Here is a 26422-nt window from a genome sequence, read left to right as displayed (position 1 = left end):
AGCCTTTTTGTTAAGGTAGGTCTCTGACTTTGAAAATTCAGTCAAGGCTATGTTTTCTTTGACTTGCAAGTTCAGCAGGTGTTGAGACACTGACATCCATCCATCCATCCATCCATCCATCCATCCATCCATCAGGTGCCTGGTTCAATACTGAAGCTCCAACCAGAAAATACTATTAGAAGATACTAGGAGTCTGGAATCTGTGCTCAGCTTTTTCCTAGGTTGTACATTCTAGGTGCCACTGACATACATACCTTTGGATAGCTTTTAGCTATTAGGTAATCACAAAAGACACAGATTTGATATTGATCCTAAACTAGATTTACTTACAAAAATCGATGCTCCCAACAGCTGGGATTACCAATATCCCTATGTTTTTAAAATCTTAGTTCTGGAGCACGCTGGAGTTGCCAGAGCTGGTGAGATGGGCAGGGTTTTACACCTAACATTTAACTTCATGTCAGTTGTCTCAGGAACAGTTGAGGGAGCTCTGCTCAGCCCCTGCTGACTCTTCACCATTGAACTTGAGTCAGGATGAAGAGTGTATTCTGGGACTGGGGACTAGGTCAAAGGTCAACAGTATTTCATGAACAGCTATTCTTTAGGTATAGTGGGGAGTGGAAGAGAGGAAGTTAGGCTGTCCCTACTTCACATGCAGGGAGCAGAGCCACTGTGAAACATCTACCTGAGAAATCCTGGATATTTTTGGCCCCACATGTCTGAAGGAGATACTGGGGAGCAATCAGGTCATTTGGCCACCTCCTGATGGACCGTGTTTTGTTCATGGTACCAAGAATTACAGACCTTATAATAAAAGTAAAGTTTGAAGAAGACACCTGTTTGCGATGAACACAACTCCAAGTAAAATACTGAAATTCTCTATTTCAATGGCATTTGTGGGCAGGCGGTTTATATGACTGCCTATGAGTGAACAAGACATCCTATGTGGAATACAGCCTGTATGACCCAATGCCTTTATGTTTCATGCTATTATTTATGTGAGCTCATCATTCTGTAAAAATTAAATATTCCATTAATATGTCAATAATTATTAAAAGTACAAAGAGTAGTCAACAAGTAAACCTAGGCAATGTCTGAGAGAGAGAGAGACAGATAGAGACAGAGAGAGAGAGACAGAGAGAGAGAGACAGAGAGAGAGACAGAGAGAGAGAGAAAGAGAGACAGAGAGACAGAGACAGACAGAGAGAGAGAGACAGAGACAGACACACAGAGAGAGAGACAGAGAGAGACAGAGAGAGAGACAGAGAGAGACAGAGAGAGAGACAGAGAGAGACAGAGAGAGAGAGACAGAGAGAGAGAAAGAGAGACAGAGAGAGAGAAAGAGAGACAGAGAGACAGAGACAGACAGAGAGAGAGACAGACAGAGAGAGACAGAGAGAGAGACAGAGACAGACACACACAGAGAGAGACAGAGAGAGACAGAGAGAGAGAGACAGAGACAGACACACACAGAGAGAGACAGAGAGAGACAGAGACAGAGAGAGAGAGAGACAGAGAGACAGAGACAGAGAGAGAGACAGAGACAGATAGACAGAGACAGACAGAGACAGACAGACAGAGAGAGAGACAGAGAGAGAGAGAGAGAGAGAGATATTGAGAGCATGAGCCCAGAGCACAGGGGAGCTTTGAAGACAAGCATAGGTCACACTGTGCCTCAACCCCGTGATCACCTGTAGGTTTTAATGCCTTAACACTCGGTGACTTTGAATCTGGCTCTCTGGCTTGGTGGTCCCATACTTGAACAATCTGGAATGCTCACAGTTAACTGTCATTATGTCCCTATTCCAGACTGACTTATCTGCTACAGAATCAGTGATGCAGAGTCCTAGAAAGCTCGGATTTTGGAACTCGGAAGAGCTATGTTCAAATCTTGGCTCCAGGGCATACCACTTAGGTGACACTCGGCATGTGTGGCACTCCATTGAAGCTTCTATCTCCCTATTGTCTGGAGTGTAATAATAAATAAATAAGTAAAGAAAGAAATACATAAATAATGATAATAATAAATACCAGAGATCCAAGGAATTTTGTGAGTAAACCAGATATGGAGGAGATTTTACCTAGCATGTAGTGGGTATTCGGAATAAAATCTTATTTCTCTTTCATTTATCAAAGAAATAAATGTTTTCTTCCGAATCACTGATAACAAGGAGGCAAAAATAAAACTTTTTTTTTTTTTGGCAAACTAAACTGATAATATCTTCAGTGGCTTTGTTATAAGAAAAAGTCTTGGTAAAATATTGGATATAATTTTCTGACTCAAGTTCAAATAAAAACTTTCCACGATGAATTTTATTCACAGGTTTTGTTTTTGTATAATAGAAAACTAGAGTTTTGGGGGGGAAAGTGATGAGAATAAATGCTACTTAAATTTTTTATTCTTCACAACGGAAACCATATTAAAAGGAAAGGAGGTGATTTCTTTTCATTCAAAGTTTTTTAGTTACCTGGCAAGAAGAAGGTATCCACCATTGTGAGTTTCAAATGGCCAGCGAGCCTTGAAAATAACATGGTGGGACCAAGTGGGAACATTTTTGCTGAAGCAGCATTTTAAGGACAAGGGTGAAGGGGATAATTCACCCAGTGCTAGTTTCATAGAGACAAGTCTCGCCATCTATGTCTACTGCCAGGCCAGAGAAAGGTTCAAGAAAATGTTATGACCAGTATAATCTAAATATACAGAATCTGCAAAATACGAGTTGTAAAAAATGAATTTAAGGTTGCGTGCCTGGAGGTTGAACTTCAGAAATGCAGACTTTATCTAATCTCTCTGAGCCAGAAAACAAAACAGTCAATCCTTTGTACATCCGGCAGAACAAAGAAACAATGTAACTGGGAAGTGCAGGGGCTGCGAGAACGGGCCCTGGAAACAAACACTTAAAACCCCATTTAAACTGTGATAAAGCCGGGTGCTGGCAGTGGTCCACTCGGCTCTGCATTCTCTAGTATCAGAAACATTTCGATTATAAATCAGATGCTTCTATTTGGGGGTACAAAGCTTCTTTGGCCTGGGTCAGTATGTATGATGTGTGCACATGTGTGTGCATGTTAGTGTGTGTCAGAGGTAGTGCACACGTGTACTGTGGCATGTATGTGCAGGTTACATGGAAACCTTGGGTACTGGTGTATTCCACCTTGTTGGAAATGGGTTTTCCTTGTCACTGGTTTCACCAGGCTGACTGGCCCATGAGCTACCTGGCATAACCCCTTCTTTGCTTCCTCTCTGGCCCTGGGAGCACTGAGTGTGTCCCCGTGCCTATGTGCGTGTGGATTCTGGGGATTCCAGATCAAGCCTTCATATGTGTGTGAAAAGCACTCAATCCACTGAGCCATCTTCCAGTCCTAAGTTCTGTATGTATGTGTGTGTGTGTATGTATGTATGTATGTATGTTTGTATGTTGTGTGTGTGTGGGTGGGGGCAGATTTTAACGTTTGACAATTCAGTTATCTAACTGCCAAGCCCATTTTTTCTGTTCTCAAAAGGGAAGACAAAGCTTGGCAAAATTCCTAAGCCAAAATGAATTATGTTTTCCTTAAAAAAAAAAAAAAGTCACCCGGAAAGGAGAAAGTTCTATTTCTAATGCAAGTCATATTTAATTCTTATAATTTTTAGCAGTGAGGTTACTAAAAACATTAGTATTTATTGATACATGGATCCCTAGGCTTCAAATATGAAATGGTTGAGTTTATTTTAGAAATTAATTTAAACCAAGAAGAGTACAGCCAATCCATGCATCAGTGCCAACAGGTACATAGGTCCTCTGTTGGATGTTCAGGATGCCATGGGTTACAGTGAGCATCCTCAATTGGAAGAGAAGCTGAGAAACAGCAAAAGCAGGTACCAGGAGGTGCAGCCAAGTATCTGACACCCAGGGGCAGCCTATGTGCTCATCCCAGATTGCAAAATGCTGCCCTGCATTGCATGTTCAGTGTGACCACAACAGAGCCATATGTCCACAGGAGTGACAGGCATACTTGTTTATAGAACTTCTCGGTAGAGAGGATACTCAAATCAAGCAGCAGCAGGGAGGACACTCGACACTCATGTCTACTAACTCTAGGCCTGCAGAAGCTTTCTTGAACTATTGATTTATCTACTATTGTATGAAACTAAGTTGGAGTTGATTAAGAAGTGGTTGTAGGGGTTGGAGAGATGGCTCAGTGGTAAAGAGCACTGGCTGCTCTTCCAGAGGTCCTGAGTTCAACTCCCAACAGCCACCATGCGGTAATGGGATCTGATGCCCTCTTCTGGTGTGTGTGAAGTCAGCGATGGTGTACTCATATACATTAAATAAATAAATGAAGAAGAAGAGGAAGAAGTGGTTGTAACACATAGTTAAGCATGGGCTTTAAGAGTGTGGGAGAGACACATAGAAGACAACAGCCAGAGTCATGCCCTGGGGTGGATGCTGACTTCTCAAGAGAGTCTTCCCATTGCATTTTAAGTACTTCATCTGTTCTTTTCCCCTCTAGATTTACTGTGTGTCCCTGAGGTCCTATCACTTTGTGCTAGATTACTCGAGATGTTTAAGCCTTGCCTCTCTTTCATGTCTTTACTATTGTCAGTTTATTCCAGGTAGGCCTCACCTATCTACCAGCCTCACCTTCCTTGAAGCTGCAAGAACTTCATTAGCACCCACTGAAGACCAAAGCCTAAGTTTGCTGACGGGCACTTTCTCCCCTCTCCTTAATTTTATCTTTCTTTACTGTCTCACTCCGTCCCAGGAGACCTTTATGCCAAGTTTTGGTAGATTTACAGAAACTGGAATATCTATCAGTCTTGCTTAAAAGTGGGTGGGTAGCAAGCTTGGTTGATAGCAAGGTATATTTACTTGGCAATTTGTAAAACGGACATCAATGATTCAACTAAAACAATTGGAGGATTGCTTTTTTTCTGCTTTGTTTTGTTTTTAATTCATGGAAATCAGGTGAGGGTAGGGCTAGGGCATAATCCCAAATAATACCTGCTACAATGTACTTGAAAATGAGAAGGCAAAATATTAGCCTAGAAAAGGAATTTCCCACAGTCCTCAGCACATTTAGTAGATTTCTAGTAGGGAGAGTTCCCTTTGTTGTTATTGCTGTTTGATTATCGTCAGTTTTCTTGCTTCCTTTAAGGATGCTGAAATATAGGATGCTGTTATAGGATGCATAATTCTATTGTGCCAATACCATCAGGATGGCACAAGGTATCTGTAACTCTAACAACCTAGTTAGTTAGTTAGTAGTAGTTAGAGCAGTTTCAATGGTCAGAAGCCTCATCATATACCTCATTGCAGACTGACACATCATTCATGTCATTAGCCACAATGCAAGCTTCCATATCATTTTCCAGGTCAACACATAAAATACTAAATAGTCACTAAGTGCTAGCCACGGCCAGTGATCTGTGGATCTCAGACATACACTAGAGGAATAAACAGAATAAGATGAATTATCAAGGTGGCTAACTTGTATATATCCCAACACTGGCATTTATCCTGAGGATGGCTATAGGAAAGGGATTTTAGTCCTTGTTTCTCAATTCCTTATTTTAAATTGAACTAGCAATGTATATTCTTCAGAGTTATACTAAGAGGCAATATAGGTGAAGTGTGAAGGGTAGCCTTGGCCCACGAAGGCCACCTTGTAGAATGTGGTCGGTGTGAGTCTTGCTGCTAATATTGTGTTCCACAAGGGTGATGTCCCCATGCTTTGAACAAACTTGTCTTAAATTTGGAGATTTTTTTTTGTTTTGTTTTGAAATATCTCCGTACACATAGTGAGATATCTTGACGACTGAACCCAAGTCTAAACACAACATTTGCATGTTTCGTTCCATCTCCTGCACATAGCATAAAGGTAATTTTATATACTTTGGGGGGAAAAAAAATCCCTGCAGAAAGGGAAGTTTCGTGGCATGGAATTTTCCACTTGTGACATCATGCCAGCACTCAGAAAGTTTCCGATTTGGGAGGATTTCTGATTCTTTTGGATTAGGACACTTGATCTGTTCAGTAATAAAGGGAATCTTGATGCTAAGATTGAGATGCAGAGAATAATATCCAGGACGTAATCAGAAGCGAGACAGCAAAGTCTCCTAAGAACCCGATGAAGTAAGCTCTATTTCTTCACCCCACTGTACAGAAGAACAAATAGCCCCAAGGCAGAAGGCGACTTCCTTTACACGTCCTGGCCAGTGAACAGGGGAGGTGCTCTGCCTTCAGAATTCATCTCTTAGCCATCATACAAACTCTCCCTTCTGAGGGCCCGCTCCAGCCTCCATGAGATAGAGTCAAATGGTATATTCATGAGAGACTGAGGAGAGAGAGTTGTCATGAGTTTGAGACCAGCCTGGGTGTACATAGGGAGACCTTGTTTCAAAAGCAAAAACAAAACCAAAAAACAAATAATCAAGCAAAACCCAAGAAGTAAAACAAACAAACAAATCATACGGTCAACATAACAGATAGTTTATCCTTTATGTGAACTAAATAAGGAAGGTTTTGTGCCACAAAAAGCACACACACACATAAAACAAAGAAAAAAAGAAAGAAAGAAAGAGAGAGAGAAAGAGAGAGAGAGAGAGAGAGAGAGAAAGAAAGGAAGGAAGAAAGAAAGAAGGTAAAAAAATCAACCAACCAAACAAAAAGCCAACCTTTCTTCCTGTAAATAAATAGTCCCGGGCCTTATAGATTTAACCATATAAGAAGGCATGGTCCCCAAATCTTACTGCTGATGAATGACGCCAATGGCTCCCAACCTGCAGAGTGCTCTGATGCACTTTGATTCCCTGGCTTTCTTATTTCTAAGTTCATTTTCGTTTCACATAGCACAGAAACCAGGAACTTTTTAAAATGACAATCTGTGCCAAACATTTTGTTGATAGAAAGTTACAGATAGTTTTCAGAAATAATATATTAATAATAATTTATTATACTTAAAGCTATAGTTAATTTGTAGGGTGAAGCTGCAACCCTGAAATGAGGGTGTATTTGAGAGAGGTGTGGTCTTTAAATAGGTGAGTAAATTAAACTGGGGTCATTAGGTTGGATCTAATAGTCCTTTGAAGAAGAGAAGAGAAGAGAAGAGAAGAGAAGAGAAGAGAAGAGAAGAGAAGAGAAGAGAAGAGAAGAGAAGAGAAGAGGGACACAGTCATGCATGGATGGACAGATCTGTCACATTAAGAAAAAAACCTAGGAGGTCAGAAAACCCATAAACATTTTGACCTTGGAATCCTAGCCTCAAGGAGTGAGGGAAAAAAAATCAATTTTGTTTTTAGATCACTCAAGTTTTGGTGTGGCAGCCTTAGTCAATCCAGTACAATAAATAACATTTTGGAATGCAAATAGCAGCTGCTGCAGTAGCTTGGAAATTGAAGTGCCTAAATGTTTATCATACAAAGAAATTCACCACGCTAAGATAATTAAGATCACTTGAGGGTGGGGGTTTTCGGACATTTTTTTTTCTAGAAAGATTAATAAGTAGCTGAGATTAACAAGATGAGCAGATGAATTAACAAGATGAATATTCCCTCCCCAGGTAAATTTCCCACCTCTAGATAATGTATTGGAAACTGATCACTGCCTCAGCTAACAGTTCAACATCAAAAGTTACAAGTTGTGTTCACAGGAAGAGCCTCAGTGTGACTTGCGAAGAACTTGACCTCTGTACAAGGTCTTTCTCCTGAAAACCCCAAACCTGGAGCCCCAGGCTAAACCTAAGAAAAGCATCAGCCTTGGGCTAAAGAGCAAGATCTATCAGCCTTGGGCTATAGAGCAAAACCAGGAGGGCAGGAGAGGAAGGAGAGTGGGGGGGGGGGAGGGGACAGTTGGAGGGGGGAAGGAGGGAGGGAGAGGGAGAAAGGCATTAAATACTTAAAGCTGTCTGGATTATCAGCAACAAGGAATGTCATGTAGGACCCCAATTAGGATACAGGACCAGAGAAGGGAGGTGGGTAAAGTCGAAGAGAGTGAAACCTCATTATGGATGGGCTATTCATGATAATACTGGCTCATTCACTGCCACAAACACAGCCATAATAGGGAATTCTGAGATATCTGTGTGCTATCTACTGTCATAACATTTCTGTAAACCTGAAACTTGAACTGAATTAAAGATGTAGCCTCCTTTAAACACACACATACACACACACACACACACACACACACACACACACACACACACACACACACTGTGTCTCCTTATGCAGCTCTGGCTGGCCTGGAACTTGATATGTAGACCAGGCTAAGGCTCAAACTCACAAGAGATTCAACTGCCTCTGTTCCCCAAACGCTAGGATTAAAGATGTGCTCAGCGAATTTTGGATCTTAATGCTGGTGAAATGAACCAGAATTTTCACAAATACAGTCTTTGAAGCCTGCCCACTTATTCACTTGGTATGGGTATTGTGGGGCTTTTTTCCTGGTAAATTCAGGACTACACAACTTGACATTCACAACATTCTTGTTGTATTGCTAGTTAATGAGCAGATACACTTGAGAATAGCCCACTATCTTCTTTGTGGTTATGACAGCCTGGTACTCACGGGGCAGGACAAAGTCCTCATTCAGGAATGATGTGTAAGGCTGTGTGCCTTTGTCAGTATAACCTCAAATGCCTGTTGAAGGCTACACGTTCAGGGGCCATTGTTTTGTACTAGGACTTTATAAACCCATCAGTCTCTCTCCCACCATGTTCCCTTTGCTATCCTGCACAGTGAATACTTGCTAACCTAAATTTGAATTCAAAATTTTCAAGTCTGATTTGAAATCTGGAATGGAATGTTTACTATTGCTAAGCTACTACTTATCTGAATTTTTAAAAAAAAATCTGTAAGTCCAGATCTACACAAGACAAAATAATCAAATATTTTGGACTGTCAGTAAAATCCATCACCAAAAATCATACCCGACCATGTAAGCAAGGGCCCGATATCAGTTCATGAGTAAGTCTTGCTTTTGTTATGATTCATGCTAGAGCAATAAGATTGGTAAAAGGCAGCAAAGAAAGAGCTCAGGTTTCGAATGATGTCTTTGGTTTGTCCGAAGCTTTGTCTGGGTTGATATTGTGCCAGTTGGCATTGCTTTGGTAATAATAAAATATGATTTATGGATCTCATCACTATAGCTTAGCAGTCAGTGTAGAGGAATAATTCATTTTTTTTTCTTAACAAAATAAAAACTTACATGTCTTCAAGACCTAGAAAGTACTACATATAAATAAACCACCACCGAGAATCATCCCCAAAACAATATTTAAAAAATCTTAATTCAAAATTTTGTATTTAAATGAAATTTTTATCTTAAAGACGTGAAGAATTAAGAGAAAGATCACACCATCGTACACACGGGCACGGGAAAATGACCATTATGAAAATACCATCTGTAATTCTCATCCTGAAGCTCAGGAAATGTATGGGGAAAACTACCTCCGTAAGAAAAGTAATGAGCCTGGGATGTCGATCAGTTATACAGTGCTTGCCTAGTATGAAGCTGACCCTGGGTTCTGTCCCTTGCATGCACAACAGTCAATATAACATAGATATTTCTTTTGCTTCACCAACAGCCTCTGGACTTGAAGCATCTCCCTGCGTAACAATGCAAGGCTTGTTTTAGAATGCTAACATCTATAGTGAACCTTTGCTTAGGATCTTTTGCCCAGAAGCCAAATTCTTGCGTTAAACAACTGTCTCCAAGCTCCTTAAAGATTAAGGGTTTCCCTGAAGCTTCTGAAAACGCAGCTACTTCAAAAACAATCTCTCTGCTCCACTAAATACACACGGTTGGTGATACCCTTTCCAGCCTATCTGGAAGTCGAAGGTTCAACATCCTACAGTCACAGGAATTCATGGAACCATCTTTAATTTCCCAAAACCCAGCAAAGTAATGACTGAAAACCCAGCTGTTTCAACTCCGGGGAAACCATCTAATTTTGTCGCTGATTTTCCTCTTTCTGGCTCCATATACACACAAGCACATTCTTAACATGCAGCTTATCTTTGCAAATTAAGGTTCCTTTAGACCTCAGAAATCACCTCTGTGTTTCATGTGCAGTAAGCCCAAGGGTCCAAGTGGGCATTGTGGCTTTCATTCCGAGGACTCACTGAAATTTCCCAACCCTGCTTGCACTGCCCTTCTGACAGGTGGTCTTCAAAGAGCTGCGGTCATAGAAACCACCTTTGTTCTGGTGGGAATGGGAGGCACCAGTGTGAGAAATGCTTGGGATAGTCTCCATAGATGGAAGAAGTAGGGCTGAAGCATAGTCCAGTCTTTCATTTCACAGGTTAGAAAAGTAGTGGTGGCGCACGCCTTTAATCCCAGCTCTTGGGAGGCAGAGGCAGGCGGATTTCTGAGTTCAAGGCCAGCCTGGTCTACAGAGTGAGTTTCAGGATAGCCAGGGCTACGCAGAAAAACCCTGTATTGGAAAATAAGAAAAAAAGAAAGAAAGGAAGAAAAAAGAAGAAGAAGAAGAAGAAGAAGAAAAAAGAAAGAAAGAGAATGGGACATGTGTGTGGAGGGGCACAGACTCTTAGCATCCACACACAGAAGGAATAGCCACACATGGAAGGAGTAGCTGAGAAAATCACAGACCCCAAGTTCAGAGCAACAAAAAAATATTCTCTACTGTTTTGTAATTCAAAAAATACAGAATCTTTTTTTTTTTTTTTGCACCCTCATTTCAAGGGGCTTTTCCAACTTTCCCTATCCTATTCCTGATGATTTTATGTCCTGGTTCACGCCTTATACATATAACCAGGCATATCCTTAATCACCAAAACTTATTTATTCTCAAAACAGTTACTTAAAATGATCTGACGTCTGACAATTTAATGTAATGGAAGCTCAAACTACATCAATTTAAAAAATTCCCTCTGCTGCCCTCCCCTCTCCCCCTGAGTCCCCCCTCCCCCTTTCCAGGTGCCGTTCATTCAGCTGCTGTTTAGAGCTTGCTTGACTCTTTAAGAGTCAAGCAAGCTACACTGATCAGAACTCAGCCAACTAGAAGTCATGGTCCAATATCATCACAGGTTATTCCTCTCTCTAAATATATATATAAATTTGATATAATACATAAAATATATAAATAAGTATATATATCCTTTTTAAATGCCTACAGATCAAAGGAAAGTTTCGGTAGGAAAAGTCAAGGCTCGGCGTAGAGCAGTCTGGCCGACCATTACACCTGTGAACTTTACCTGTCTGTAAGACCAGAGTGCTCTCTTCTCCATCCAGAGAAACAATCCTGAAGTTATAGACGGTCCCTGCTTGTAAATCCTTGGGGTTACATCCGTAGGTAAAGTTGTCTATCCGAATAGGATGGCACCACATGGGCCCCGAGGTATCACTGCTGTAGATGAGGCTAAAGTTACAGGGTGACGCGAAAGTCCTCCACTGGATAGACGCTGACAAGCTAGAGACCCTGGACTCCAACAGTGTGAAGTTACATTTCACTTGCTCTGCCACTCCAGTCTGTAAAAGAATCAGAGAGCACAGATTAAGTCCATAGCCTGCACTGCCTAGAGATGTCCGCAGCAAGCTCCCCAAGTCACCTGTCCTCACCCCTGGAGTCCAGCTACAGCTGGCCTCTCATCCTCCAGTCCAGGAAAGGGCCCACGGGGAAAGTGGCTGGCAGGAGACTTTCACCCTAGTTGTCCCACCTCCCCCAGGAACAGCTGCAGACACAGGTTGCTTTCTTGACAGCAGGGAGAGCTGTCAGTTTGGTAATGGTAGGGTTTCAGAGAGGGTGGATAGATGGCTGTCCCATAGATAGGAGGGAAGGAGCAAGAGATTTCTGTCCCTTTTTTCCTAGCAGCTCAGCCCCGGAGGCCAGCAACAGGACATATTCAGTTCTTGGCTGGGGTGGAGCATCATCCCCAGACCTTGCTCTGCCTGCTTACCTGCACGACGCTCAGTGTTATCCACAAGGCCGTTAGGGCTCCATGCCTCAGCATCTCGCTGGGAGGCCAGCCAGGGCACTTCTGGGTACCACTTGTTGAGCGCTCAGCGCGCCCTGCGGGCGGGCGCAGCGCGCTACCCTCGGGGCTGGCGATGCTCAAGGGCCGTGGCAGCCGCTGCTTCTGCTGCCGCCCCGGGCGGGCAGCGGACACGACAGGCGGCGGGGACCCGCGGCGCGCGGCCCTTCCCACGCTGCCATTCTGACCCGCGCTGCCTCGCCCCCAAAGCCCCGTCCGGGACTTCCGCAATCAAAAGGCAATTTCCTTGTCTCCCGGCAAAGGAACAATGCTCGGGAGAGGGAGGGAGCCCTGAGGAGCCAACGCCTGAGGCTGCCAAGGGGGCCTGAGGCCAGCCAAGCTGCCACCCCTCCCGCCCCCTCTGCCGCCACCCCAGCCCCCCCAGCCAAGAATCCCTTCCTGGGCCGCAAAGTCTTGCTTTCACCTCCTCCTTCACTCTCACTTTTTCCTTCTCAGTGGTCCTTGACCCTATCCTACAACCAGTAAATAGTGCTTGAGCCCTCTCGCTTTTCAGCCCCCCCTCCCTTCTGCACACCCAGAGCCCCCCTCTCTATCTTCCTTCCTATCTTTCTCCAGGACCTCTTTTTTCCCAGGCTTAAACTTGACCCGAGCACATTTCCCTGGGTCGCCCACACTCTTTCCTGAAGCCTTTTATTAGAGGGCTTTAGTCCTTCTCACCTCAAAACACTCATTTGTCACGATGTGTATCCTCTTGACATCAGCCAGAGAGAAAAGACCCGCCAAGAGCCAGCCCATCAACAGGAGCGCCATCTCTCCAGCCACTTGCCCGTTTCTGTACCACAGGTCTGTGTGTTCCCTAAATCTCAGGCAAATACTGTGAAGCTACAACAAAATATCCATCACCTATGTGCTTTAGCCCCTGCAGGCAATCCCACCACTGACCATCCAGAAGGGCATGCCATGCCCCACCTGAGAGAAGAAGGCAATTATCAGCTCAGTTCACTGGGAAACACTCCAGGACCCCAGCTTCTTTCTACGCCTTCCAAAGCAGCTGTGGTGTTTTCCACACTAACTGCAAGCGCATTAGAAACTGTCCCATACCCTGTAGAAATGTGTCTAGAAGTGGGTCCTAGAAATAACTCCATCCGAGCAGCAAAAGTGCTTAATGGAATGTAGGTAAGAATAGCGAAACATCGCAGCCACTTTCATAGTTGTAAGGTTTTGGGTGCATAACCCTACTGAAGTAACCAAGACAAGGCAGTCATGTTCGGATTCCATTTACTGTTTGCTTAAGATAGTTCTTATCCCCCCCTCCCCCCGCACGTCCTCCACCCCCATAATTGTCATGTCTGCCTTGGCAACATAGTTGAGATTTCCATACCTCGACTTTGGTCCAGATGTATTGAGCAAAATAGTTGGCAAGTTGTAACTAAAATGACCTCTATGCTCTGGCAGGAAGGAACATTTTGAGGTTCTCTTATCCTCTTCTAACTTTGACATATCTTTGTGGTTTTTGCCTTTTAAAAATGCTATATCCCTGAGCTTGAAACATTCAAGAGGTGTGTGAGCCTGCTCTTGGCCTGACCATTAATAAGCACTCAAAAGTTTTAATTGGTGTAATCAGGGTGGTTGTCAATAACTATCTTGCATGGATTGTTATACTATATTTCAAATCACTAGGAGGAATAAGACATAAATCCCCCCCCCCCACACACACACATATATTACAGAGTAGATAAACCTGTTCTTGGCTACTTATGTCTAAGACCTACTTTGAGAAAACGTAGAAAATTTGAAACAAGTGAAAATTACTTCTGTTCCTTTAGAAAACACGCTTGCCATTATATCTTAATGAAAAATGGAGGTTTACCCCATTCAGACACCCCAGTGTTAGAAGCAGCTACACAGAGGCGTGGACCTCCCTTGCAAGTCAGCGAACACCGACGCATCGCACATCAAGCACCTGCATGCTTCGGGGAAAGTGCAGAATTGCCTGTTTCTTCACCCAGGTTGCTTGCCTCACTCGCTACATTTCCATTCTCTGCATCTTCAGCCCTGCACTCCTTTCTGCCTCCTGACTCAGTTTCTTCTCACCGCCATTAGCGGTATGCTTCTAGCAGGTATGCTTCTAGCAGTGTGATTCGTTACAAGCACCAGCTGCCTTGAGATGTTTCTTCTCAGCTTACTCTTCTTCAACATTACCTCTCTGTATTTGGGAAATCAGTCTACTTCAGTCGAAGAACATTCTAAAGGCTCCATGGAGAGAGCTACTGTAACATTGCAGGTGGGGAAGCAACTTTGCAAACCTTATTCCAATAAGGGTCAGCTTGTTCAGCTGCGGGTGCATCCACACCATTTTACTCTGTTACTTTATCTTCGTTCGTTTTAAAGTTCACTGCCCCCCCCCCCCCCCCAGGAGCAACTTACTAACGCCTAATGCCTAATGTTCATGCTCTTCCTTGTCATTTTCTCCGGGACGTCACATTTTTTCTGATTGATTTTTCTGATTGGCAGTCTTTCTACTGAGATATACTAAATATTCACTCTTGCATGAGTGTGCACACACACACACATGCTCACATTCACTGGCGCGTTGCATTCTTTTTGACCAGTTTCCTCGTGTATCTATTAATCCCTCCTTATGACTTAGATGCTGCTAAAGAGGAGCAAACAGGTCTGTGACATTAACATCTCCTGAATCACCGCTCAGATGCTCCCCTCCCACACTAACAGGAACCTGCTAAGAGTGAGCCTAGGAAGTAAGAACTGTCGTCTTTAAATCCATTTTCATTCCTGAGCTATCAAAGATGAACGTGTACATTTAGAATAACTGAGTTTAAATAATTTTTAATACCCTTAATATAGCTGAAGAATCCTATCAGTGCACGACAGAGAGGGCCAGTAGTTATAAACATTTCTTTTCCAAAGGTATATAATTGCAGACTTTATTGGTATTCTATCATTAACATCTTTTTTTTTTTCTTTTTTTTCTTGGATATTTTCTTTATTGACATTTCAAATGTTATCTATCTTTAACATCTTAAGGCTGACAACAGAGCTTTCAATACTTTGTGGGTTCTAAATATCCCACAAAAATTAATAGAGAATGAGACAGCAGGGCCAACTTAAACGACGAGGACGTATAGGGGCTAGGCACGTAAGAGCACTCATTGCTTTTGCAGAAGACCTGGGTTCAGTTCCCCATACCCACATGGTGATTCACAACCATCCTTAGCTCCAGTTCCAGGGGACTGGATGTTCTTCTGACCTCACGGGCACCAGACCTGCGTGTGGTGCACATCATATAACTGCAACAAAGCACTCACACACGTAAAGAAACATTCTAAAAGGAAAAAAAAAAGAATCACAGCTACAGTGTTAATCTTCAAATATGGCTACAGGATCCAGGAAGCACAGGACACTTGCCCTAGTTATGAAACTGTATAAATATAGCGTGTAAATACGTTGACTTGCTTCGTCTTCGCTCTCTTTGTTTGGAATTCCTCAACTGCCTTTGAGCCCATCATATGGCCCTGCGTTTACTTTAGAAGTCACTGCATTCCAGGAATGCAGACCATTCTGCGCTATTACAGCGGATATCATTTTCTCCGAGTCATCAGGAAACCTTTCCCAGACTCCACAGGAAGGGTGTGGCTGCTTCTGACTAGACATCGGTCACTGAATAGTTGTCTTTTAAAAGCTGCGATAAAGATTCCTGGTAACAATCCTGTTTGAGTTAACACAGCCGTTACTTACTTACAAACGCACAGCTAAGGCATAGATCTTGCTACATTGTGAACAGAGACAGAGTCTTGCACCAGTCGCCAGGAATCAAGAACCACTATTTGGGAATGGTCACTTGATGCCTTCATATATTCTTCATACTTAGGGGCTTATTGCAAAGAGTCATTGAAGAATGCAAGTAAACAAGTCTATAAGAGGTGTATAGGGCACGGTGTACATGTTCCTGAGCACAGGATCCTCCATCCCCATGGGGTGGGGGTGGGGGGATGTCATCCTCTCAGTGCCTACCTTCCTGGAAGCCCTCAACCTCAGGTGTTTGCCTTTTTAATAAAGATTTCACGAAGGAGGACAGGTTGCATCATTGACCTATGGCAATGAACTCAATCTTCAGCTCTTTCCCCCTCCATGAGACCCTTCCAAGCCATCCTTGATTTCCCCAGCCTCCTCAACCCCATTAAATGTTTTATCAGCCATGCCTCTAAAAATCACTGTGTTCATAAAAGCTTGGTCTGGTTGAAAACAGTGATCCCCTCTCTTTATTCATTTGAAACTGTTTGAGGGACCTAAGTCAAATGTCCTAACAAAATATATTTTAATTATTTTGGTGCTGGAAGAAATTACAAGGACTATAGGAACTGTGAACCAGGACCTGGGGATTAAAAAAAAAAAAAATCTGCAGTCAGATTGTTCCTTTAGACTTTAACCCTAATGGGCCCATCCGTGGTCCAGTGCTTTCTCCCTTACACAAGCTTTTGTCAGTGGCTGATAATGCCTGGGTAGAGTTGGGTTGTACTTCCTGCACCCCTACAATGTCAGTTACCTCACAGTGGGGTTAGTTGTGTGGTGGCTGCACCTACGTTTAATTTGGTTTGAGTAAGGAACAACGTTCTCACATCTCTCCTTATCTCAGGGTGAGCGAGGCCACTCCCCAAGGAAACTCAGACCCAGCAAGTGATGCTCACTGCTTCCATCCCATCTGGAACACATTAATTTTCCTCTTCTGCTCACTAGGTCTCCACTCACAAAACAATGGCACTATGAGTGTGTGCTCAGCACCCTGTCGTAGGCACATTCAGCCCAGCACCCACAGTAGGCACACCCAGCCCAACACCCGGTGGTAGGCACACTCAGAACACTACCATTTTATTTTGTCTTCTATAACCAGTAGCTTTTTCTAAGCATGCTACCACCAGGGTTTATACTATCATAAGAATGTGCCTGCTGGGTGTACACATAGCATCCATTGATGTCTCAATAGGAAGGAGGTGAGCTATGGTAGACCAGATTGACCAGGGTGTGAGTCAGAGAGCTCAGTGGTAGAGGAAGCCAAGTGGACTGGGAAAACTAATCCAAGCCTCTCATTGAATTAAAAGGTCACGGTCCTCACACAGGACCTGGCCCAGGCTCTGGCCTATGTTTGAGGACTCCTCCTCCCATGTCAGATGTTAGAAGGAAAAAGCGTCCTTTATACTTTTCACCTCACAACTTACTTGTTCAATTCAGAGCAGCAACGTGTGTCAGTGTTTTAATTATTGATGCATTTGAGTACTGTCTACCTCTTTGGTCGTTTGAAAGGAATTCTCTTAGGACAGAGCATTGTTTTCTCCTTCTGCACAGGGTTCAGAATACAGTAGCATCTCAGTAAATATTTTCTGAGGGAATGACTGGATCTTTGTAGCTGCTTGGTAAGTGCTGTCATGTGAATACGTTCTCTGACAAGCTCTTTAAGTATGGCCCTGGTGCATGCTTCCAAATGCTGTCCTGAATATGGGAAAAGGAGGAATGGAGAGAGAGAGAGAGAGAGAGAGAGAGAGAGAGAGACAGGTAGAGACAGACAGACAGACAGAGACAGAGACACAGAGAGAGAGAGACAGAGAGACACAAAAAGACAGAGACAGAGAAACAGAGTCAGAGAGATAGAGAAACACAGAGGGAGAGACACACACAGAGACAGACACACACAGAGAGAGACAGAAAGGGACCAAGAGAAATAGAGAGACAGAGATATAGACACACAAAGCAGGGGAGTGGGAGAGAGAATAAAACAGCAAGAGATTGATTTTGAAGGAAAGATGGAAAAAATAGAATGAAATAAAAGTGAGAGCAAAAACTGAAGGAAAGAGGAGGAGGGGGAGGAGGAGGGGGAGGAGGGAGAGGAGGAGGAGCACGAGGAGGAGGGGTGTGGTGACAAGGAGGGAAAGGAAGGGATAGGAGACGAGGAGAAGGATGGAGAGGAAGAAGATGAGGAGGAGACATGCTCCTGTAGGACAGTGATCAGTGCTTATCTGAGAACTTGTTAGGAATCCGTATTTTGTGGCCCTATCACAGCCCTAGGAGCTGTAATGCAGAAGGTGGAGGAAACCATTTGTTTCAACAAATCCTCTGTGCTATTCAGTGAGGAAGAGCCAATCAAACTCCAATGGCAGTTTGGATTGTTCCCTAATAAACCTTCAACCAAAATTTCATTGTTAGGCAAGTTACTGTTATCACACCCTTCTTAACTTTCTCTTAAATGTCACCGACCTCTCTGTTTCCGAGAGGTGACAGAGACTACTTAGAGGGTCTTGAACAATTTTAGAATTTATAAATTGGTTACCTTTATAAGTATCAGGCATGTCTTGATTTTTATAACATCGCATGCAGAATCAAGTGCGGGTGCTAAAGAAAGAAAGTCTTAGAGACACAGCCTACTGTAACATCAATGTTAGGTACAGGACCAAGTCTGGTGTCATTTCTCCTAGGAAGAATTTTTTTTCTAGTATTAGGTATCAAACCCAGGGCTTTGCACATTCGTGACAAGTGTTCTGCCTCCCATTTATATTCTAAACCTGTATCTCTCTCTCTCTCTCTCTCTCTCTCTCTCTCTCTCTCTCTCTCTCTCTCTCTCTCTCTCTCGTCATCAGAGGCTTGCCAAGTTGCCCTGATAGCCTCAAACTTGTTCCCTAGCTCAGGAGGAAGGCTTTGAATTTACATCTGTTTGCCCTGGCTTCTGAGTAGAGTAGATGAGTTTATAGACCTGCTCACCAGGTTTGCTAGAAGTGCGCATGTGTGTGTGCATGTATATTCATGTGTGTGTGTGTGTGTGTGTGAACATGCACATAAGCACATTAAGTGCGTGTATATGTGCATGTTCATGTGTGTGTTTGCATATGTGCATGTGTGTGTGCTTGTGTATGTGCATGTGTGTTCATGTGTGTATGTGTTCATGTGTGTGTGTTTGTAAATGTGTGCATGTGTGTATGAGCATGTGTGTATGTATGTGTTTGTACATGTGCATGTGTATGTTCATGTGTGTTCATGTGTGTGTGTGTGAGCATGTACACTGCCTTCCATCTCTCCCTAGATCCTAACACATTTCTTCCTAACCTCAAGCTTTCCATCTTTTTTTTTTTTTTTAAAGCTGACCTTTGAATCCAATTTGTGTTGCCTGTGTGTCTATGGTGGTGGAGCCATCTACAGGAGGAGCCATTCCCCAGAGAAAAATGACTCTCTTCTACCAACACATCCTCGGCTAGATGTGGGCCTTGGGAGCTCCTCCCTGACCCATGCTGGGCTTTTGATTGCCTTCATCTTGTGCTGGTCTTATGCAAGTAGTAACTATAACTATGTAAAAGACTTTTTCATTCAAATCTCATGCAATATCTTTTTAAAATTTTTTTTTAAATTTAGAGACTGGGTGCCGTGTAACCTAGGCTGGCTTTGATCTGTCTTTGTAGCTGAGGATGACTTTGGACTCTGGCTCCTCCTGCCTGTACCTTCTGAATCGAGCGTTACATGCAAGTACAACCACATCAAGTGAATGTGGTACTTAGGACATAAGCCAGGGCCTTGTTTACGCTGAACACTCTACCAACGGCACACAGTAATTCTTAAAAGAAGGCACAACAACCAGGCAGATGTGTCTAGTAAAACCAGTCACAAGATATCAAATCCCTTTCTAAGCTTTCCTTCGTATTGCCTCAGTAGAAAATTGTGGTAAAAGCTAGTTAAAATTGTGTTAGCTTTTACTACAATTTTAACCTGCAGCAAGTGCCATGCATTTTAAAAGAGAAGCCTTCGAAGAGAAGAAATCATAATTTTGATGAGTGGTCATATTTTTAAAAAAAACCTCATGACCATCCTGCTTTGTATTTAGAGATAAAGTTTGGAGTACTTAAAGAAATCTTTCTAGATAAACTTCCTAGATCTCCAGTCTCCAGGAAATAACAAGAACATTTGGAGGGCAGTTTTAGGGGTCGAAAGAAGAGGCATGAACTGTAATTCCCAGCAAAGGGATGGGCGTGTTAGGACCTAAGATTGCTAACAGTAAAAGAACCTTCTATGAGGAACACTAAGGCAACTCACGGAAACTGAGAGCTCGGTGATAGTAAAGAAAAACAGAGTCCACGGAAGAGAATGTCTTTCTGAGAACCTTCAAACGGCAGCGAATTCACTCTGCATCCTATCTTGTATCCAAAAGAAGCTGTTCAGTGGATCAGCACTGGAGACATTTAACATCTATCCAGACTCCTGGCCATGCCTCAATTTTCTGGAAGCAGGGGAGGTGGAGAGGATTGCTATCAGTAAGCTCCACCTGCATTCTTAGATAGATCCTTAAGGCTTCTTGGTATTTATTTTCCACACCAACTTCTTATCCTTTTCTCTTTTTGCTTCTCTCTCTCTCTCTTTCTGTTCACCCCACTCTGGGAGGAAATGGATTTGTGTAGCTTGCATTGTAGCCACAGGTAGACAGACATATGATGCACAAGCACCAGGGACCCTCAGGGCATTGCAGGGAAGCACTTCTTCAAGCTCCAGGAACATTCCCCAACACCATATCTGAATTTTTGCCAACACCATAGCTGCCACCACCCAACCCGAGAGACAAATCTGTTCACACACAGGTCAAGACAGGGCAGCAAGACCTCCCATAGGGCAGTCAGCGTGTGCATGGCTCCTAGGGAGTATGGCTTTATGAGCCAGACTGTGATATGCACAATATCTATTCTCCCACATCTTGACAGTAGATAAATAAAACATGGCATAAGATTGGCTTCTCAAGAAGAGTAAAACGGGATTGGAGAGAAAGCTCATTAATGCAAAGTACCCACTGCTCTTAGAGAAGACTTGGGGGTTCAATTCCTAGAACCCATATGATGATCATGACCATTGATAAGGCTCGTTCTAGGAGATCCGATCATGTGGTACACATAGTCACATGCAACCAAAACACTCATTCATATTAAGGAAATAAATGTAAAACAATTGATAAAAAGAAAACCTAAACCAACAAGCAAGCAAACAGAGCCTTTATCTTCTCTAGATACTTAGGACCAGAAACCAAAGACATACTTTAAATATTCTACAGGTCACATCGTGCATTCCAGTCTCTGAGTTCTTTAGCCATTAAAAAGAAGAGGCTTATAATGTGAGCAACATAGGTGACTTTTGGCTTTTACAATGAGATCTTAGCATTGGTTTAAAAGTCAAAATAAGAAGGCAATGCTGAGAAAAATCAAATCTTTTCCTTGTTTGCAAAAAGTCTTCAAAAAAAAAATCTTGACTTGGACTCCAAAAAGAAAAAAAAATCAAAAGATAGAACCCTGATCTTCCTACATTCTGCCTATTTCTTCGTTATCTCTAATTCTACAAAGCTTCCTTACCCCACCCTTCCCTCTCGGGTGAGGCAGACGCAGGCTTCTCCCAGACCTCTGAGCGCTGGGCTGACAGTGATCAAAGCAGAAGATCAAAGGACCTTATTATCACGATTTCCACAAACTCTGTGGAAACTCTCAGGCAGATTATAGAGGCCTTGAAGGAAGGAGGCCCGTTCTTCATTCCCTCCTCCACATCCCTAGGCCATGGTGACCGGATCTCTCATATATTGATAGAATAAACCTTTACATTCTCCCACTAAACAAGGGCTTGGCAAAGAATTTTGTGCAAATCTTCCAGAAAATAACATCCTCATTCATCCCATTGCCAAATTAGAACTCTTCGCCTTCGAGACTCTAGTCCCTAGCCCCCAGTCTTGGGAGAAACGGACATGCATGAAGCAATTGTCGATAGGGGTGGACCCCAAGTCCCTTTAAGAGCTGCTGCTTCTCAACAAGCAGGAGATATGCCTGAAACTGCTGCCTGTACCACGGAGACCAGAGCCCTCAGCCAAGTAGGCATTTGCTGAATTCTGCCCATAGTTCTGCTTTCTTCCCTCGTCAGTCACACCACCCCACATCCCCAATCTCACAGAGAGAAGAGCAAACAGCCAAGTCCACAGGCATACAGACGAGACAGCAGGCATCTAGCAAGGGAATACAACAGCTTGCTCATCGGCCCAGATCCATGAGGGATCTAGAACAAGAGAGCCCTTGGCTCCTAAGCAGAGGGTTTTGCAGTGGGAGAATCTCATCTGGACCTGCTGACGACGGTTCTGTGTTCCCTTCAAGTGCAGGAGAAATGGAAACAGATGGTGACTTTAGTCAGAGCTCCTGGAATTCACGGTCTCGCTCCTTACAGGACTTCTTACCAGATTCTACAGTGAGGGGGTTTCCCAGCTGTCATTCTGTGCCTGGCATCTGAAGGTGCAAGGATAGCTGGGGTAAGCTGTAGACACTTAAGAGTACTTACTTCTTCCCAGGGTGTCTTCTATCTTATCTTCATACTTAGCATTCGGCTCAGCAGCCAGTTCTGATTTTTGGCTTCACTTTTTTCTTTCTTTCTTTCTTTCTTTCTTTCTTTCTTTCTTTCTTTCTTTCTTTCTTTCTTTCTTTCTTTCTTTCTTTCTTTCTTTCTTTCCTTCCTTCCTTCCTTCCTTCCTTCCTTCCTTTCTTTCTTTCTTTTTTTTTTTTTTGCAGATTCATCTCATTTCTTTCCCATTGTGGATGACAATCTCACCTCCCCTTCTTCCACCCAGCCTCTCCAAACCCCACGTGCTGTCACCACAGTTCCTGAAGAGCATGCATCTTGCTATAGCTGAGCTACTGGCCTAGTTGTAGCTTAGTAGCTTCCTGGGAATCAGCACACATCTTTGCTGATCTCTTTCTATTTTTAAAAATAACTAGTTTTGAAAGAGTCACACATTAACAGGTGAACTGTAAGACTTACACACGTGGTTTCTACAACCTTTCCCTGGACCTACCAACTTTTCTCACTGTCTCTGTCTCCTCCCTCTCTCTGCAGATACAGGAACTATCTCAGACTAGGCTGTGGGTATCCTGAATTAGGTTTGAAGTCGTAATAAAGTCACTAAATTAAGGAACTTGAAAATGAATGCAAAACTTAAACCCACAGTCCATATTTCAGTTTCATCAATGACCCCAGGCACGATACTTTCAGTGGTCCCTGTGTTCTTTGTAGTAGAGGATCCCGAGTTGCACTGAATTGCCAAATCTCTTCATCATCTTGAGTTTGGAACACCCTTGAGTTTTGTGAGATGGACTTTGCTGCCTCTTGTTCTTTGAATGATTCCAGCTGTTTTTTATGTAACATCTGCCTCCCCCACCCCACCCCATAGTTGACTTCCTGGCTACTGAATTCAGGTTCTACAGCCCCAACTGTGCTTTCTCGGACACGATGATGCAATGATCTCCTGATCACAGACCCAGCTTCAGACTAGAATCGCTGGGAGATTCTCTTGCTCTAAGGGCTGAGTTTCCACTTTAGGGAAATCTCTTTAAAAGTCAGGCAGGTGATTCAGGCACAGAGCAACCAGGGTGAGGGGCATAGACTTTGTGAATATTTGGCACAGTTTGGCTTCTCTGTTGATCTTAGTTTCCTTTTCCTTTGGCATTCTTCTTCTCCTGCATTGGCACTTGCTTCCAGTACATTTCCTCTGTCCAGAGACAACAGTATGCCAGAGAGAGGTGCCATGTCAGCACATATGGCCTATTCCATAGCTGCATCTTGTGTGTGTGTATATGTGTCAATGAGTGTGTTTCTGTGTGTGTGTCCATGGGTGTGTCTCTGCTTCTGTGTGTGTGTATGTCTCTGTGTGTGTTTGTATATGTAGTGTTTGTATATGTATCTGTGCATCTATGAGTGTGTGTTTCTCTGATTGTATGTGTATGTATCTGTGTGCCTATGGGTTTATGTTTGTGTTTCTGTGTGTGTGTGTGTCTGTATGTCTATGAGTGTGTATCTGTGTTTCTGTATGTTTGTGTCTGAGTCTGTGTTTTTGTGTGTCCCTGCGTGTTTGTGTATGTAGTGTATATGTGTGTCTGTGTGTCTATGAGTGTTTCTCTGTGTGTGTCTCTCTGTGTGTTTTTGTGTGCAGTGTGTGTGTGCCTATGAGTGTGTGTCTGTGTTTCTGTGTGTGTCTTTGTGTGTTTGTGTGTGTGTGTGCTTCTGTGTCTGAGTCTGTGTTTCTGTGTATGTGTGTGTCTGTGTACTTGTGTGAATGTTTGTGTCTGTAGTGTGTGTGTGCTTCTGTGTCTGAGTCTGTGTATGTGTGTGTCTGTGTATTTGTGTGAATGTTTGTGTCTGTAGTGTGTGTGTGTGTGTGTGTTTTATATGGTGACAAATTATCAGCCCAGCTTCTTTATGAATAAAATGGAAGGAAATACAATTTCATTCCACTAAAATAAAAATGGAAGGAAAATAAAGGAAACTTTGAAATACTAAGGCTGGAGGGGTCAGGTGAATTTAAACTCAGTTGTGCTGTTAGCGGATGGTCACCCACTTTAACTGAGTAACCAAGAAACTTCGTGTTGGAATTCGGATTGGATATTGCTGACTATAAGGTAGGGACTTAGAAACACACACTAATAACACAACAATATCACTTCCTGCTTTTTAAACCTCAACACAGGGGCTAGGAAGACAGCTCTGCCGTTCAGAGCATGTTCTGGGTTTCCAGAAGACAGGAGTTTGATTCCCTGGTTGGGTGACTCACAACTGCTCATAATTCCACCTCCAGGGGCACCAGATGCCTCTGGTCTCTGAGAGCCCTGCCCTCACATGAACACACCTCGCCTCCCCCTAAACACAAATACTCAAAAATAATACAAATGAACATTAAAAATAACTTTATCAGTCTCATGCTCTGTGATATTTGACTCCATTCATAATAGACAGTCTAAGTGTCATACGGGTCCTCTGAAGACAGTTTGCATTGTCCTCTAGGACAGTGGGTCTCACTCAACCAAACAAAAACCAACCAACCAATCAAACAAACAAAAAACCCTGACCTTTTCAAAGGAGTCCTCTAAGAAAACACAGATATTTACATTGCGATCTATAACAGTAGCACAACCACAGTCATGAAATATCCGTGAAATAATTTTCTGATGGGTGGTCAACACAGCATGAAGAACTGGATTAATGGGTCACAGCATTGGGAAGGTTGAGAATCACTGCTCTAGGCAGTGGGGATACCTTCTGTCTTTAGTCAGCCTACACCACAGGTATCTCCCTGCATCTTAAGTGACCCGGTAAAGGAGGTTTGCACCCTTCATCACATGGGCCGATGGCGCCTTTTCTACCCTTTCCTCCTCACACCGGCTGCGATCTCTTTGAAGGCCAAATGGGAGGAAATGCAGAACTGTGAAAGCCTAGCCCAGCACCACAATGGCTATTCACGAACTGAGGAAATGCAGCCCCTCCCCGGGCCAGAACGAGGGTGGGGTGGGAGAGGAAGCAGGCTGTGAACCTCTAGGCAAGATTTATAGATAGTGGTATCAGAACCAGCCAGTAACCTTGTGTTTATGCACGCTCAGCACTTTACCCCTTCCAGAGTATTTTCACAGAATATGCTAGCTCATCTGGGTTCCTCCACCCTGGGCAGGAATGATAAAACAAAGGCTGAAAGAAGCCAACACTATTGAATGTTCATCCACATATTGCTAGGGTACCAAGGTGATTTCTTTAATCAGGTTTTCTTATCATAGCCTCACGAGGCAGATGAAGACCCATAATAATCTCCATTCCGAAGAAGGAATTGTGGCTTGAGAACAAACAATGGGAACTCAAACTAAGAAAGCTTCTTTGACACTGAAGACCTAGTTCTTTATTTTTGCATCGAGACCTGTTCATTCCCTTAATGTCCAGAGTTGGAGGCTGGGGAAGGGAAGGGGGTGGGGATGAGCCACAGAGCTACGAGGCCAAGTCCTGGTCCAAGCATACAACTTCCGCAGTCAAACCCATCACCTCGTCAAGGGAGGGCGTGAGAAAAGTGGGGAAGGTAAAGAGAAGAAACACTGCGTCCTGAAGTGACTGGAGGGTTATTTTGTGTGATTATTAAGAGCTGCAGTTTCGGTATGTCCTCCTTGGCTTTTGCCTTGATGAACAGGGGCAATATGTTAGAGAATGTGGTGATTGTGTGTGTGTTTGTGTGTGTGCACGCACGCGTGTGTACACTCTTGTTATTTTTCTCCTTAATCATCCGAGCAAGTCCTTGGATTTTAGCCTCTGCATATCTCAGCTAGACATTTGCAAAACAGAGCTAAGGATGGCATCTGTGGTGTTGATGATGATTCAATTTGGTATGTTGTTTAACGGATGGACATGGATGGATTCATCCCAACAAAGTATATATTGCTTTTGTGATTTTGCTGAGGTTTTCATCAAGAAGCAGTCATTTTCCCTATTCCTTGACTCTGGGTTGGTTCCTAGCCTTCTTTAACCGCCAAATGTGGCATTGTGTGACTCCAGAGCCCGTAGCTCTAGAATCCCCCAGCCTTTACCTTTGGCCTTTTATGAAGCTGGACTAACTTCCTATCCTGAAAGGGAAGCTGGTATTGTTTACTGGAGGATGCAGGGTCATGAGGT

General features: G+C 43.3%; 1 protein-coding gene across 2 annotated transcripts in view; it reads right to left on the bottom strand.

Moving 5' to 3' along the window:
* Ptprb (protein tyrosine phosphatase, receptor type, B) overlaps nucleotides 1-26422 on the bottom strand; it is a 114037-nt gene that overhangs the window by 75960 nt on the left and 11655 nt on the right. The window contains exons 1-2 of one of the 2 annotated variants that reach the window (NM_029928.2): nucleotides 11900-12205; nucleotides 11198-11471 (exon numbers count right to left, since the gene is read on the bottom strand). In NM_029928.2, the coding sequence (NP_084204.2) occupies nucleotides 11198-11471; nucleotides 11900-11953 (328 nt within the window). In that variant the 5' untranslated portion in view covers nucleotides 11954-12205. Of the gene's footprint in view, nucleotides 1-11197; nucleotides 11472-11899; nucleotides 12206-26422 lie in introns of those variants that run through there. The other variant, XM_006513378.4, reaches the window with a different exon arrangement.

This window comes from Mus musculus, chromosome 10 (assembly GCF_000001635.26).
Source record: "Mus musculus strain C57BL/6J chromosome 10, GRCm38.p6 C57BL/6J".
Taxonomy (NCBI): domain Eukaryota; kingdom Metazoa; phylum Chordata; class Mammalia; order Rodentia; family Muridae; genus Mus; species Mus musculus.
This window is presented reverse-complemented; position numbering and strand designations above follow the sequence as displayed.